General features: G+C 39.9%; 1 protein-coding gene across 3 annotated transcripts in view; it reads right to left on the bottom strand.

Moving 5' to 3' along the window:
* Positions 1-8,758: 8,758 nt before the first annotated feature.
* Positions 8,759-15,591, bottom strand: part of IL1RAPL2 (interleukin 1 receptor accessory protein like 2) — a 552,531-nt gene continuing 545,698 nt past the window's right edge. The window contains exon 11 of one of the 3 annotated variants that reach the window (XM_065556687.1): positions 8,759-11,992. In XM_065556687.1, coding sequence (XP_065412759.1) covers positions 11,295-11,992 — 698 coding nt within the window. In that variant the 3' untranslated portion in view covers positions 8,759-11,294. The remainder of the gene's footprint in view (positions 11,993-15,591) is intronic. The other 2 variants (XM_005298972.4, XM_005298973.4) reach the window with 2 other exon arrangements.

Here is a 15,591-nt window from a genome sequence, read left to right as displayed (position 1 = left end):
CCAACACAGACAACTCCCATCATCCCTTGAGTCTCCATAGCTCGCCACTCATTCAAAAGAGGAAGCACAGTCTGCCAGTTTCAGCCCTATCTCTGCATCTGTTCTTATACACGTTTGTTAACCCTCCGGATACAATGCATGCCGAAAGTCATTCTTTCGTAACATTTGTTTGGCTGCCAAAAAGGAAAAATGCTTAGCAGCCCAAAGGTTAGCTTTGCTGCATTTTGCAATCGCGGCCTTAGTTATATTCTGCCACTATTCTGTTGACTTCTGGAGCTTTCAGCTATGTGCAACATCACCTTACTTTTTAGCATGTCCATATTATGCATCAGTAGTTACCATATAGTCATTCTGTAGTCCTCCATCTTTATTTGCTGCCACTTAAAATGTTTATGGTTGGGCTTTTCAAAGCCATTAGAAACACAATTCCTATTAACTTTACTTGGAATTGGACATCCAGATCTCTTAGGCCGCTTTGAAAACCTCAGCCCACATCTTCTGCTCGGCTCCTCTCCACTTTAGACAGATCGTTAGCATAAATACATTATTAACAGAGTAACTGAGCATCATCTGCCAGATGCAGGATTTATATTATTTATATGGATGTGTGTTAATTATTTTAGAGACATGTAAAACAACCAGTCCTGGCCCTGACAAGCTTATGACATGCAGATAAAAGGGAAGGGAATCAATGCCCGATTTTTTTAAGAGAGTGTTTTCATTACTGTTTGCTCTCTTATTACTGAGGCCTATTTGCAGCATCAGGGCCTAAAACAGCAATCGGAGCTGCATGAGTGGAACTTACACCTGTAGGGAGGCTGTACTGTAGTGTATAAGAATTGGGTAGTATCCCTTTTAACAGTTTCCCCAGGAAAACAGGGAGGCCCGCAGGGCTTGCCAACTATTTAAAAGGGACCAACCAGTTTGTCTACACTACAGACCCCAGTGGAGGTACTCAAGCCCTTCAAAAGTGCAAGTGGGTGGATCTGACTGCAGGATCGGGTCTGCATTTGCTCATCTGATGCTCGTTCTGACTGTCGGTTTTGTTGCCTGTTTTTGTTTGACCCTAACCCAATCACTCATATGCCTAACTCTTCGTGCTGTTTCCCATTATTTGTAAATGGTGCCTGGGCTGGCTGCGTCTCAGGAGAGGAAATATGGACTCGTTAACATTCATGCCTTTTCCTTTTCCTGCTCAGACCTTTTCTCTCTGGCTCTGTCATAAGCTGTCTATTTTGAATCTACAGTGCAATAAGATGAACTTACTTTGCTCTGCTGTCAGGCACTCTCCAAGGAAAGACTGTTGATAAAGATAGGCTTTAGCTGGCCAAAGTTTTGATCTGGATTGGAGTTTTTTTGATAGGCTAGGCATGCTGGTAGCCAAGGTGTTGGGTCTACTTGATACAAAGATGGGGGTCCAGCAATGAAATTGAGGCCCAGATTCAGATTTTCCCAGGGGCTTAAAGAGCCTAGTTTCAGTTTGGATTCATTTCTATTTGCTAGGGTTCAATCATCCTTCAATACAGGGTTCTCCCTCCTCCTTTTCCTAGTACTCTGTTGCCGCAATCAAGCAGTCTAGCCTCTCATCTTCTTATCAAGTTATGTCCCTCCAAAGTACAAACCAAATCACTGTATGTCCCACCGCTGATAGTAAACCTCTGTGTTTTCCTCTTTCAGCAGTGATTGCTGATCCCAAATGAAAGTGCCAAGATTAGCTCTCAGAGATATGTCTGATGTCCCACGGGATAGTTGTAGTAAAAACAGGGCAAAGGACACAAAATCTGCCGTCGTTCACGCAGACTCGCACAAGCTTTACTCTTCATCAAGAGACAACTCAGCTACAAATCCATGCCCAGGCTACTGAATTAAATGTATTGGCTGCCTGAAAGCAGCATGTTAATTTCTAGTCCTTTGGATTATTCTGTGTGGTAGCCCTGCTCAAAGTGGGCGAAGTGGTGTAATGCGCAATGAAGGTAGTAAGTAGGGACCAGAACATGGGATTGAGCATTGGCAGGTGAGTCCAATTATCTATTCTTTCCCCCCTGAGCTTTTTTTTCTCTTGGCCAAATTTTATTCCATTTAATTCCTTCAATATTCACTGTTTTTTTTTCTTCTTCCAGTGAAATAGTAAGAAACGTCTTTTCTAACACTCTGCTTCAGTGTTAGACAGTAGGACAGTGAGTGCTAGAGCTGAGTTCCTATGAGTTCTTCCTCGATTTCAGCTCTGTTTGCGACAGTGTGAAATTCACCCCAGCCCAAGGCCTATGCACCACTCCGTCTGCACAGGGGCGAATTTCTCCCTTAGTGTATTCCAGAATCTGCACTCCATCCAAATGGTTGAATAAATGGAACTAATCAGCTACTGATCTTTGGTTATTTCTTTCTTAATACACCGCTACCTGGATATAACGCGACCCTATATAACACGAATTCGGATATAACGCGGCAAAGCAGTGCTCCAGGGGGGCGGGGCTGCGCACTCAGGTGGATCAAAGCAAGTTCAATATAACGCTGTTTCACCTATAACGCGGTAAGATTTTTTGGCTCCCGAGGACAGCGTTATATCGAGGTAGAGGTGTAGTACTGTAGATTAACAGCCAAACTCCAAATCTTATTGATTTCTAATAAATCCTGACCCACTCTTTGAAAGTGGCCACCCCTATTCCAAGCCCATATCCTACATTTCTGTGCACTCAGACTGTCACTTGGGCTTGTAAGTATTGTAACTGAGGAAGGATTAGCTGGCGATTAGTGAACAAGACTGGGGCCTTGTCTACGCTACACGGCTAAATTAGCGTTGCTGAGATTGATGCAGTCGCATCAATTTAGCAGGTCTGATGAAGACACACTAAATTGATGGGAGCACATCTCCTGTCGACATGGTGTAGCGTGGACACTGCTGTATGTCGATCTGAGGTATGCCAACTTAAGTTACGGTACTCTGTAACTTAACTAGCGTAACATAGCTCAACTTCAGCGTTAGCATAGACCAGGCCTGGGAGTTGGGAGATCTCGCTTCTGTTCCTGATTTGTGGGACGACCTCAAATTCTCTCTGCCTCAGTTACCCATTTATGAAAACTGAGGATGGCAACATTTTCTTACCCTAGTGATGTGGTCTCAAGTTTATTTCATGGTTGCAAGGAGCTTTGAGGTCTTCTTCTCAAAGGGCTTTGGAGGTTTCAAATGGTGGTAGTATTTGTGGGACAGCTCTGCATTCTCTATGTACAATGTAAGAAGCGGCTTTCGAAAATTGGGGTCTCTCTCTTTAATCCCTTCTGTTGCGGGATTAATTTTTCTATGCTTCCTTGTAGCTACTGGCAGATGTTACATTTGACTCACATAGACACTGGTCATAGTATATTGTACGTTAACTTTTTCACATCTCATTAGATATGATTCTTATTGAGTATCCTCTGAGAAGGCTAATTTACATCAAGTCTATGCAGGATCAGGGTCTGGATTTCTCATGGAAATGTGTTTGGTAGCAAAAAGCAACTTCCCTTTGAGTTTTCTGCATGAGAGTCACCTCTCCACGTCACAAAGCCTAGTGCCAAGTTCTGAATTCCACATCGTTTGCATTCAGATATCAAAAACACCAGGGCTCCTCCCTGTGAATTTTCATCTTCACCTCGGCTCTGCTATACTCTTCCTTCAGAGCAGGGCACAGATTGTTGTACAAATCAGTGGTTCTCAAACTAGGGCCGCTACTTGTTCAGGGAAAGCCCCTGGTGGGCCGGGCCGGTTTGTTTACCTGCCGCGTCCGCAGGTTCGGCTGATCGCGACTCCCACTGGCCGCGGTTTGCTGCTCCAGACCAATGGGGGCTGCGGGAAGGGCGGCCAGCACGTCCTTCTGCCCACGCCGCTTCCCACAGCCCCCATTGGCCTGGGACGGCGAACCGCGACCAGTGGGAGCTGCGATTGGCCGAACCTGCAGATGCAGCAGGTAAACAAACCGGCTTGGCCCACCAGGGGCTTTCCTTGAACAAGCGGCAGCCCTAGTTTGAGAACCACTGGTACAAATCACTCGATACACATGGAGCACAATCCAACAAGGTGCTAAGCATTCTGGGCCCCTATCCAGCAAAGCACTTGAGCACAGACTTAACTTTAAACATGTTAGTCATCCCACTGAACTCAACCCCAGTCCCACTGGTTTTGAATAATATTAGTGCCATTGGATTTAGTAACAGCTATGGGTATTGAGCACTTCTGCACATCAATCTACTCCTGTTTTATTACTCCTGATTCGGGGCCTAACTTTAGGGACCTATATTTGAAAATGTTGGCCAACGCTAATACCAGACAGCCATGTACACCACTCAATATTCCATCAACAGAAACCGTTTTAAAGCCTTAAAGAAGCTTATAACACTCATCCAATAGAAGAGAGTTTGTTTGGACTTTGCACTGAAGAAAATAAAGCTCGTACAACCTAATACAGCCAATTACATGGTATCTGGCACTGGTGCAAAATGAATTAGGGGAGTAGTTTACAGTATATCTGCCATAACAATCTGGCTCATCTTGAAAAACGAATTTTTTTATGTATTTGTTTCCCTGCTTGGTCTATAGCTGTGCGGCTATATTGCAATGAAGTGAAAATGCTGACAGCTTGTGTTCTGCTTCTATTGGCAGGGTTACTGTTTTATCATTTATATGACAAATGTTTTGGCAAGGTTCAATCGTTTTTGCTTTCCACTTTATACAGATTTTCTATATTTCTCTTTAGAGTGTGCTTGTTAAACCCTATTTTGATATTCTCCATGTAGGGTAGTTAGTGTGTTAACCATTAAGATGATCCAATGTCTTCTTGTTCTAATTATTGAAAAAGACATCCTCATTTTAGCATCACAGGCAGGTCTGCTCAGTTCTTCAGGGGAGTAAGGTTAAATACATCTCAATGGCAAGGAAAGTTAAACCAACACTGTCTTTATGGAACACAAGTGGGCTGTTTCTTTCCCATTTTCTAATTTAATTTTTTTCTAAAACCTATAAAGTATTAAAAAATCTTTTCATTTTTTCATGTTCACTCCATGCATCTGAAGTGGGTCTTTTACCCACAAAAGCTTATGCCCAAATAAATCTGTTAGTCTTTAAGATGCCACTGGACTCCTCTTTGTTTTTTTGTTTTTTTAAATCTTGTGTTTTTTCATATTAACTATGCTAATCAGGGCAGAAACGTAGGTAAGTATTTGGACAAGACTACTTTTGAAATATTTAAATGTTAACCACTTCCAAAAGTTTATTTGCGGGGACATTTCATGCATTTTTTCATAAACTTATAAACAAATATTTACACAATTAAATAAATGTGCATTATTATTTTATAATAGTCAGTACCTATTTTTCCTTATGATGGCATAAAGCATGTACCAGCCTTTCCCAGAAAGGACCGTCAGAGTACTGGACCAAGGGTAAAAATTTTCAAAAACATCTAACTGACCTTTGAGCCTAAGTTCCTATTTTCATAAATGACTTAGGTGTTTAGGAGTCTAAGACCTTGTCTACATTAGAAAAGGATTTTCTGGTAGAACTATGCCTGCCAGCCCTCCCAGTGGAGACATAGTTTATACTGGGAAAAAAGCCTTCCAATCGGAGTAATAGGGGGCAAACAATCTACCTACTTTTAAAATAGAGCTTGATAAGTTTATGAATGGGATATATGATGGGGTTGCCTGTGGTAGCAGGTGACTGGAGAGGATGATCCAGGAGGTCCCTTCTAACCTTATGCTCCTAACAGGAATTTGGCAGGCATTGGGCTGTAACAGCATTAAGACATCATGGTAATAGGTGCAGAATAAACACCCTAGATATATTGATAGGCCCAATCCTGATCCTGTCTGCATCCATCACATGGTGTTGGCAATAGGGCCATACTACTGGCAATCTCAATGGGTTTAAAGAATCCTATGCTCCCTCATCACTTAATTTGAGTGTTGGAGAACAGGTGTGGCTGCCTCCACATAGGCAGCATTTGTAAGACCTCCGCCCTAGCTGCTGTATATGGCACCTGGAACCCTGGGGCATATCAGGGAAGGACTGGTGAGAAGGTTACTGCTAAGATGAATAACTGAGGAAACTAAATGGGCTACAAAGTGAGCTTCCATCTGCCAGTTTCAAGATGTTTCTGTGTGCGAGATACTAACTAAAGATGGGACCACCTGTACTGAAGAAAGACCTGGCCCCACCCTAGTACAGTCAGAGCCCCCAGTAATCCTCCTAGGAACAGGCAAATGTCATATGTGAACTACAAGAATACAAGGACCCTGATACAGTCTTGTCTCCCCCTTGTGCCTGTGTTGAATAGCATGGTGCTTACTCCTTAGGGTTCCAGTAACCTCTATGGTCTCCGCAGGTGTTTGAAAGCTGGTGAAGATGCATAAAAGACCACTTGGGGGGTAGGAGCTCACACAGATCACATTCCTGGTCCACCACACCAGACAGCTCCATGCCAGGTGCCTGTGGATTAGGTTCAGATCGCCTCCCCAGCAGACTTAAATGGCCTTGGGATTGATTGGTCTGATGCAAGGTTGGGTTATGCAGCATTAAGGGGTTATCTCACCCCTTACTGGCATACCATAGGGCCAATGGTTTGACCCTTGTCATGTACTGAGGAACTATAGTCCACCTGTGAGCTATGGCATAGCTTCAGAGGAGTTGCACACAGCATCAGATGGTGTGGCTGGGAAAACTTACCAAAGTGACCTTGTACACAAAGAAGAAACCTCTGATCTCAAATCAGCTACTGACTTCCTGGAGAGAGTTCAGTCCCAGGTTAGCATGCATTGAAGATCATCTCATCTTTACAGCCCGCAGTATGGAACCGGTTAATGGTGAGTCTGTCGAGGTATTCAGATCAGTTCAGAAGATGGAAAATTAAAAGCCCAGCTAGGATACTGCCCCTGAAGACTTAATCCTGTGAGCTGCTGAGTGTCCCCAGCTCCAGTACTTCTGAGGATTGGGCCCAGAGAGACCATCTATTAGGAAGAGGAATCCCAGAATATGAAAAAGCCCAGAATAAAAATCTCTATGGGTTGTTCAGCCTTATGGTATAATAAAGCTCAGTTATTGGATTTTATTCAGAAGGTCTATTACCAGGTAAAGGGCATTTTTAAAAGTGACCCGTGTGAGTTCAGTAAAGCATTTACGTATGTGCTTAATTTTAAGCACTTGCTTAAGTTCCACTGAAGTAAATGGAACTTAGGCATGTGTTTAAGCATTTTGCTGAATGGGGATGGACTGCTGACCCAGGAGAAACTCTGGTGAGAGCAGAGTAGAAGCATTTTTAAAACCACAAGGTAGTGATATTTTTAAAGGCATTTGTTATTTTTTCCCTAAGTCCTTATCTTGTTTATAATTCTGAGGTACACTCAATTCCTTTCCCAAGGCTAAATAGCCCTGAAGTACCACAGGTTGTGTTAGCATTGAATTGAAACAAAGCAAAACACAAAACCAAGTTTGACGGTAGTCAGCTTAAATAAGTAAATAGTTATTAGCCTCTTTGTTTCTTTGTGTTTCTTTTCTGGATTATTCCGGTAAACCTGGATTTTTGGAGTCTGCTCCAACGCACACTGAAGCTGATGGGCATCCTTCTAATGGCTGCAATGGACTTTAGATAAGCCTTATATAGACAGAGGATGACAACATTTAATCATACAGCTTTCTCATTTAGCAAAATGGATATTAACTATTGAAACACTGGTCCATAACCCCCCCCCACATAGTATGATTCATTGTAATTACACAAATCATTCCAAGAACAGTCAATACTCACTCAGAATTGGCACCTCAGTCCAAGTTAAATGGTCTTCTGTCTGAATTTCCCTCACTATAATAAAATTAGTAGAAAGACTGAACAGATTTCTATTTCCAGCTTTATGAATCTCATTTTTATAAATTGTCTTTTCGTTCCTACTCGATTTTTTGGAAGGTGTTTCACACAAAAGGTCAAATGTATGTAAAATAGTTTTCAAATACTACTATGCTATAGATGCCATTTTTAAAAGATGACTGTCATCCCAAACCAGAATAACCTTGTGGTTACCATTTAAACCTTTGCTTATCCATAGAGCCAGTTGCAGTCTGGAGTCTGCACGTTACTCAGTTTGCTGCTATTCCCCTCCCTCCTTTTGAATTTCCCATCTCTTCATGGCCCTTTTGCATTGCTAATTATTTTCTGCCAGCCAAAATCTCTTTCTCTAAGCAAGTAGAACAAATACATTGTTTTTCTAAAGAAAGTAAAGCTAAACACGTTGTATGCAATTCCTTATTTCAGGTAATGACGTTCTCATGGGTATGTTGGAACATATTAGGACAAAAGCCACTTTGGCCTCAATCCATTTCTCACTGAAGTCAATAGAGAGACTCTCATTGACTTTAATGGGAGTTTGATAGGGCCCATTAGGTTAAATTCACCCCAGGTACAGTGGACCAGCACATTCTCTACGCACCACTCGGGTCCCACTTAACTCTAAATTCTACCCTTTGACAAAATTTATCCAGAAGCTTAATTGCTACTTAAGCAAAACTAGAATTCTACCATGTACCATAATTTCTTTGTAATGTGAATTAAAATAAGTGGTATCTCTTGCAAGACCTATTCCCCTTTCCCATACTCAAAGCAGAGGGCTACGGCAGGTTCCAAGTTATGTATATATTGTAGCAGTATGTGATACACAATTGTAAATCTCAGATTAAAAAGCAGAGTGTGATTTGTCATCTATGACTAAAATATATAGATACATAGATACACAATGTGTTCTGAAAAATGACAGAAAAACTGTTCTTTTCATGTTACCCCAATGCAAATGTGACTGCATTTTGTTGTTGAGTATCTACTGTTTTGAGATACATATTGTGGCCAAGCAACTGAAATTGATACCCATGTTTAATCATTGTAAATAAAAGAAGCAGATAGACCTGCATGTTTTCAGAGTTTGCATGCTCAATACAGAACTAGTAGGTTTAAAAATCTCACTGAACATTCTATGTGAATTAAGAAGATTTTAGAAGAATGTGAAAATGAAAATAAAGTACAGCTTTTCACTTAAACATATGCAACTCTCTTCATGCAGAATTTTGTTTTAGTTTTTTTTTAAGTTACACTTTGCATTAAAGAACATAACCAGTGTAAATACAATCTGTAACACTTATAAAACAGTGCAAACGTTGTAAATTTCATTTTTTTAAATACATGTATTTATAATGGAGGTAAAATCACCTTCTTTCTCAATAGAAAAATATTTATATTAAATACCTACATATGTTGAACTTAACTTTACAAAAGACTAAGTTATAGTTCCACATTTGTAATAAATTACTATCATTTCTAGTTTCCACATTTACTGTTAGTGTCAAATGCATGTATGTCTAGAAAAACAAAATAAACTTGTATTGAGAACAGAATGAAAATATTACAGTTCATAACTAGTGTGAAGGGGTGCAAGAGAAAGTTGATAAATATTGTGAGAGAAGCAATGAAAAAATACAGAACTTTATGAATTATTGCACATTTGAGTTCATTCTTATGACCTTTGGGCAAATACTTAATTCTTTTGATCTTAAGTTGGTATTCATTTTAATTTTACTGCACTTATGATTTAAAAAACATTTACAAAATGTGAGAATTTACTATACCTTGATTACTGATTGAACCACAGGCAGCTATGTGCAGAGTGCAAACTTCAACTTATGCAATCAAAAAGCAGCAAGACTAAAAATAAGATATTAAAATGTGGGACACATTGTCTTCCAGAAACATATTTCTGGATTTGACCCTGCAGCCCTTACAGAGGCAAAACACTAAAGTCAATGGGAATTTTGCCTTGCTAAGAACTGCAGAATTGGTTCCTGCCTCTGTTATTCAGAACTTTTTCTTCAAACGCTGTTGTCTCCATTGGCCCAATTCTATAACCCTTAATCATGCAATTAGTCCTTACAAATCCTAATGGTTTCCAAGAGACTCCTCGATTAAATAATTAATGATACTTAGGACTTGGAGAATGATTGTTATCCCTAGAGCTCAGAATGCTTACCAAGAAGGAGAAGTAGCATTATTCTCATGTGACACATAAACTACTCACATGAGTAAGAGATGCATGAACTGACCGTAAGAGCTGCTTAGGCAACCCAATCTACATAATGTATCGCTAGAAGCACTGAGAAAAGAAATACTTGTGCTTGAGCCATAGTAAAAGATATATAAATTGACAGGTAGATATAGAGACAGCATATTCTCTCTTTCATAACTACATTTCAGATGATTATCACTGCAATTGAAGTCATATTAGTAGTAAACCTGAATAATTTAGCTCTTAATCTCTGAATATTGCTGTATTAATTTTCTATTGCTAGTATTCTCAGTAACATGTACATTTTAAATTGCAACTGTTTCAGTTTTGGAAAAAAATATGTAAAATTACATGGCCATTAGTACAAATCTTACAACACGTCAGGAGAGTTTAAGAAATCATGATTTTGTTAACAGACAATGAAGTTTGTACTTGAAATGTTTAAAAAATGGCATTTAAAACTGTAACATTTGTGAAATCTAATAAACCACAGAAAAGTTGTTTGGAATCATCCTAAACATCTGACAATATGCTAATAATTTGTTAATAAAAACACACAGCTAACCATCGACTAGGAATAAGATATGCCTCAATAACAAAATGAATGGATGCTGATATGAGCAGTTGATTTATTCTGCAGTTACTGTGCACTTTATTGATAAACTAGTAACTCTTCATCCACATTGGTGTATCAACCGGTCCTCTTCTAAAATGTACTTGTGACAACCTTATGGGAAGTGCTGCCTACGGTTTTCTTTTGAGAATGGTTCACCCAGTGTGCTCTACAAAGACATATTTTCTTTTATAGCATGTTAAGTTTAGAATTTGCAATCTGTACTAAAGTTTATATTTTCTTTTTTTTAAATTCTGTGTAAATAGATGAAATCCCATTACATAAAGATGGGTGTCGGAGATCATATACAGTATTGAACTTCCATCCATACCAGACTGTAAAACATATATGTTAAAATCAAAGGATATATTTCCCCCTTCAAAGAATCAATACAACTGTACATTAAATGATATGAGCTACATATTGAACTACAAAAGAAGGTCCCCTTTGTCAATAATTTGGAAATGTAAACTAAAAATTCAGGTACAAAAGTGAGTAAATGTGTCTCTGCCTCCAATCTGATTCGGCACCCCATGGCATTGATTTAATGTTCTTTAAAAATCTGTCTTCATGGTGCTCAGAAAGCATCTCAAAAGAGTTCTCATCTTCACTACCAAATATCACTTGTGAAGCTAAGTTCCTGGGATGATAAAGGTAGCAATGGGTTGTTCCTGTGAAATTCTTGGGTGTCCTTCATGGTATTATTAAGAGGTAGCTGTCCATTTAGTAGTGTCAAGGGTATGTTACAATAGGTGTGGTGATTACTTATGGAAGCTATTGGCATGGTTGCTGCTGACATGTCATACTCGTATCCTCTGCAATAATGTCTCATTTGCATGGAATCCGTTTGATGGTAATCGGCTAAATCTGCTTGAGATGCTACAAAAGTGGCAGAGGCGCCTGTCATAGCAAGAGACGGTACAGTTTGGAGGTCTCCAAAAAGTCCCTGTTCTGCAGAGTCCAGCACTTGGCGCCGAGATAAAACCTCTTTTTTCTTCGCTGGCATTTCATAGACTAAGCGCTTCCAAAACTTAGAATTCAGTTTGCTGCTTTTTGGTCCTTTCCACTTGACCACTGAGAGAAGTTTGATGGTGTGCTTTAAAGATTCCACTTCGTGGTAATTCACTTTGCCTTTTAAGTCAGTACACTCAATCAAAATAACTTTGATTTCTCCACTGACTAGCATGTTATGGAGTCTGTTTTCCATCTCAAAAATACTCCATCCTCTCCTGAGAACATAGTCTGGAGTTAACACGATAATGAGTCTTCTGCTTTGCTCAACACATCTTGTGAGATCTTCAATGTATGCTACAAATTATAGAAAGAGAGAGAGAATAAAATAAAGAAGTCTATTGTATTAAAACATTAGCCTTGCAATTAAGTATACTAAAATACTAAGGTTCACTAAGGGTCTGATCCCACACCATTTAATGGAGCTTTACAATAAAAATATGATTGGACATTAATAGACACCATCTCTCTATTTACATAAAACTTAGAAAAGGAAAAAAGTCTAGCTCCTAATGGTTTCCCCATATTAATCATAGTATAGCTAAGATTGATTTAACTTCCTCACTGTTCAGCTGCATTTCAGTGACTTACAAATGATAATATTTGTTTTTCATTTACGGAAAAGTTTTAGCTCTAGATCAGTGTAACTTTTGTGTAAAGTATAAAATTCACAACACATGCTATGGCCATTACTAACATTTCTTGGGTTGCAAGCTAAGGTACAGTAATCAGGTCTTATGCTTCGAGGTGTAAAGAACGGAAGGACACGAGGATGCTTCAGGGTGCATGGACTGTAGCTAACCGGAGCTCGGGAAGGAACCCTCCATCACCACATGTACAAATTATGTTATTGGAAAGGTACAGCATGGGCAGCTTTTACCGTTTTGTACACACATTGACCACAATCTTGGAGGTCCAATGATATCAATCTTGGAGGTCCAATGATCTGTTTTAATATTGCAAATCTATGCTTCTACGTACACAAGATAATTAACAGAATCGTCATTAGATGATAGGGGGAAAAAAACCCCAACAAATGGAAAACATAAGCAAATATAGAATTACTCAGAGGCGTTTATTTTCTGAGGTACCATTGACAAGGAAAATATATTTAATTTATCTCCTAGAACTGGAAGGGACCTTGAAAGGTCATCGAGTCCAGCCCCCTGCCTTCACTAGCAGGACCAAGTAGTGATTTTGCCCCAGATCCCTAAGTGGCCCCCTCAAGGATTGAACTCACAACCCTGGGTTTAGCAGGCCAATGCTCAAACCACTGAGCTATCCCTCCCCCCATATAGTCTACTGTATTTATGCATGCTAACATTTGGAAGGTATTGATGTAAGCAGAGATGCTGTACACCATCTTCCCATTTCACAAGGTCAATTTATCAGCCCAGAATATATTCTGGGGGTTGAATCTTAGTTTGTGTGTTTGATAAGCCTGACAAAGGAGAATGGGGGAGAGAGGCCAATGAAAGTAATCTGACATGGACCTCTTTACATCTATTTACAGAGGTCCTGACCCCAAACCATTCAAAGCCATGGAAAGGCTTTCAGTGAGCGTTGGATCAGGCCCAGAAAAATAATAAACAGCGATAAAGGTAGTGAGAACAGAAAAAAATGTGCTTTGGTTGCATATCATTTTGCTGGTAACACTTTACTTTTTATTACACAAACTGTCCTTCGCAGCTATGCTACTCAAAAGCATGCAGTCTGAGAAAGGAGGGATGGCATGTGTTACAAATGAAGACTTAGACACAAGAGCTGCACACAACAGGCCTTTACTCAGCACAGGGCAGGATCTCTCTTACACATACTGACCTCTAGCAGGACGAATGGTTACAGTACACTTCATTGATCAACATCTTTTACTGTAATACTTATTTTTATAGTCCCAGGCAAAATGCCGCGGCATGCTTATTGACACCACTTCCCACCAAATAGATAGCTACAAAATAGGCCAACAAACATTCAAAAATATCTTCATTTCAGGAGACTCAGGGTATATTTAGCATAAAATCTGCCTTTACCAGCGTTTTATTTCACCACTTAGCAGCAAGAAAAAATTATTTCACATATGAAAAAAGCAAATTTTTATACACCCCATAGACAAACAAAAATTTCAAGACATACACATACAGTACAAATGTTTATGCAACAATCTTTTTAGTTAAAGTGTTATGATCGTTTACTCATGCAGCATATACAGTTTGATATTTTTTTCTTAAATTGATATTTTCTAAGGAAAAAACATTGCTCTCTCTCTCTAAAATGTTTACTTATTGAAGTGAAAATTCAGCATTAAAATCAGGGTGAAAATCAGCAGCAATAGGAAAGCTATCAGCAGAACTGGTGAAACAAAACTGAAGGAAAGGTAGAAATGTTCAATACAATGGAAAGAGATTATCCCAATGTATCAACAGCTCAGACTCTTCATTTTCTTCCTTTCTTTCTGCTCCCAAAAAGAAAGAAGTTAGGTGGGAAGCTTCATCATTAGAGGTTGGATCTGCAAGATACAGTAAAACAACAAACCATCATGCATCTTTCCTGATACATTTTCATTCCTCCTTCAAGAAATTCAGACTACGGGTGTGTACAAGAGCATTTTTATTGCATAGGACACAATATTGTTCAGTCACTATCAGAAAGTCCCACATATTCAGTTTAATACTATGCATAGCTATGCAGGTACTATGCATGTCTGTTACAAATCACACAATTTTTTTTAAAAAAATCAATCCATTGCACTTATCTTTTTAATGAAATTGTGGTGATATTTTTAATTGCAACAATAAAGCTAATATTATATCAATTCAATTGAAAACTCACCAGACTTAGCTCTTACATCCTCTATAGCTGAAGAGGCGCTCTGGGGGAAAAAAGACACCCTGGCTTCCCCCTGTGAGCTCTTCACCCCTCTGTGTTTCTCCTTTATTTTGCTGTGTGCAGTTTAATTGGTGGACATTTAGAGCTCTTTCTACAGCCGACTAGAATTAGCCCTTACAAGGTTACCTTCAGAGTCCTTTCTCAAACCTCAAGTCTGCAGCTGGGTCACAAATAGACCTGACCAGTGAACAAGGGATCCTTTGGGGCAGTGAGGATGGAGTTGAGAATAGTGGCTTGCACACAACTAGACACACCCTTCTATGCATCCCAAAGGAAAGGCAAGCAGGTCTTGAAACTGCTCGGCCTATAAATACACAATCATTCCAATATCTTCACAGCAGTATGCCAAGTTCCAGCCTGTGACTCCCTGAGTCTGTACCAGCCAGATTCCTGCATGAGTTCAGGGAGTCTTGGAGCTGCACTAACTTATGTCACATGGCTATGGTCCTAAGGTGCTTTATACCAGTGGAGGATCAGCACAGCCCCACCCTTGAATACACCATGTGGGGCTAGGGTAGGTGGCTGGTACAGGAGCTGGCTGTACTGGTGTCACACCACTAGGAAAGTCTCTTCTTCCAGGAGAATTTTGTGCTGTCAAGTTATGGCCAGAATCCAGTTCCCTTGTGGTGGTGGACAGAGGCTGGGGCCTAACACAAGATCTGATCACCACATTTATTTTTTATAGGGGAACGTTGCCTTGTGATTTGGAAAACGTGCACTAAAACAAAGCCAACATTGTTGCCCTCTCTGTAATGTCCCTGCTTGTGGTGAAACAGGCAGGCTGATATTCTCTTGCAACAGGCGCAGAATATTCTGCTGTTGCTCTTATGCCATCTGTGAAACAGAGCGCTGAGAAAGCATTTCAGATGTGAAACTTAAGTAGGGGAAATCTCCTCTGCCAATTTCACCACCAGTTGGAAAGAAAAAAATAATCACCAAGTTCTGCAAATTTCATAAGCAACACAGAACTACTTCAGTGCAATTGTATTTCTTGGAGTGGCATAACTAAT

The sequence above is a fragment of the Chrysemys picta genome, chromosome 9, assembly GCF_011386835.1.
Source record: "Chrysemys picta bellii isolate R12L10 chromosome 9, ASM1138683v2, whole genome shotgun sequence".
Taxonomy (NCBI): Eukaryota; Metazoa; Chordata; order Testudines; family Emydidae; genus Chrysemys; species Chrysemys picta.
Note: the sequence above shows the minus strand (reverse complement) of the source record. Positions and strands in the feature narration are given on the sequence as shown.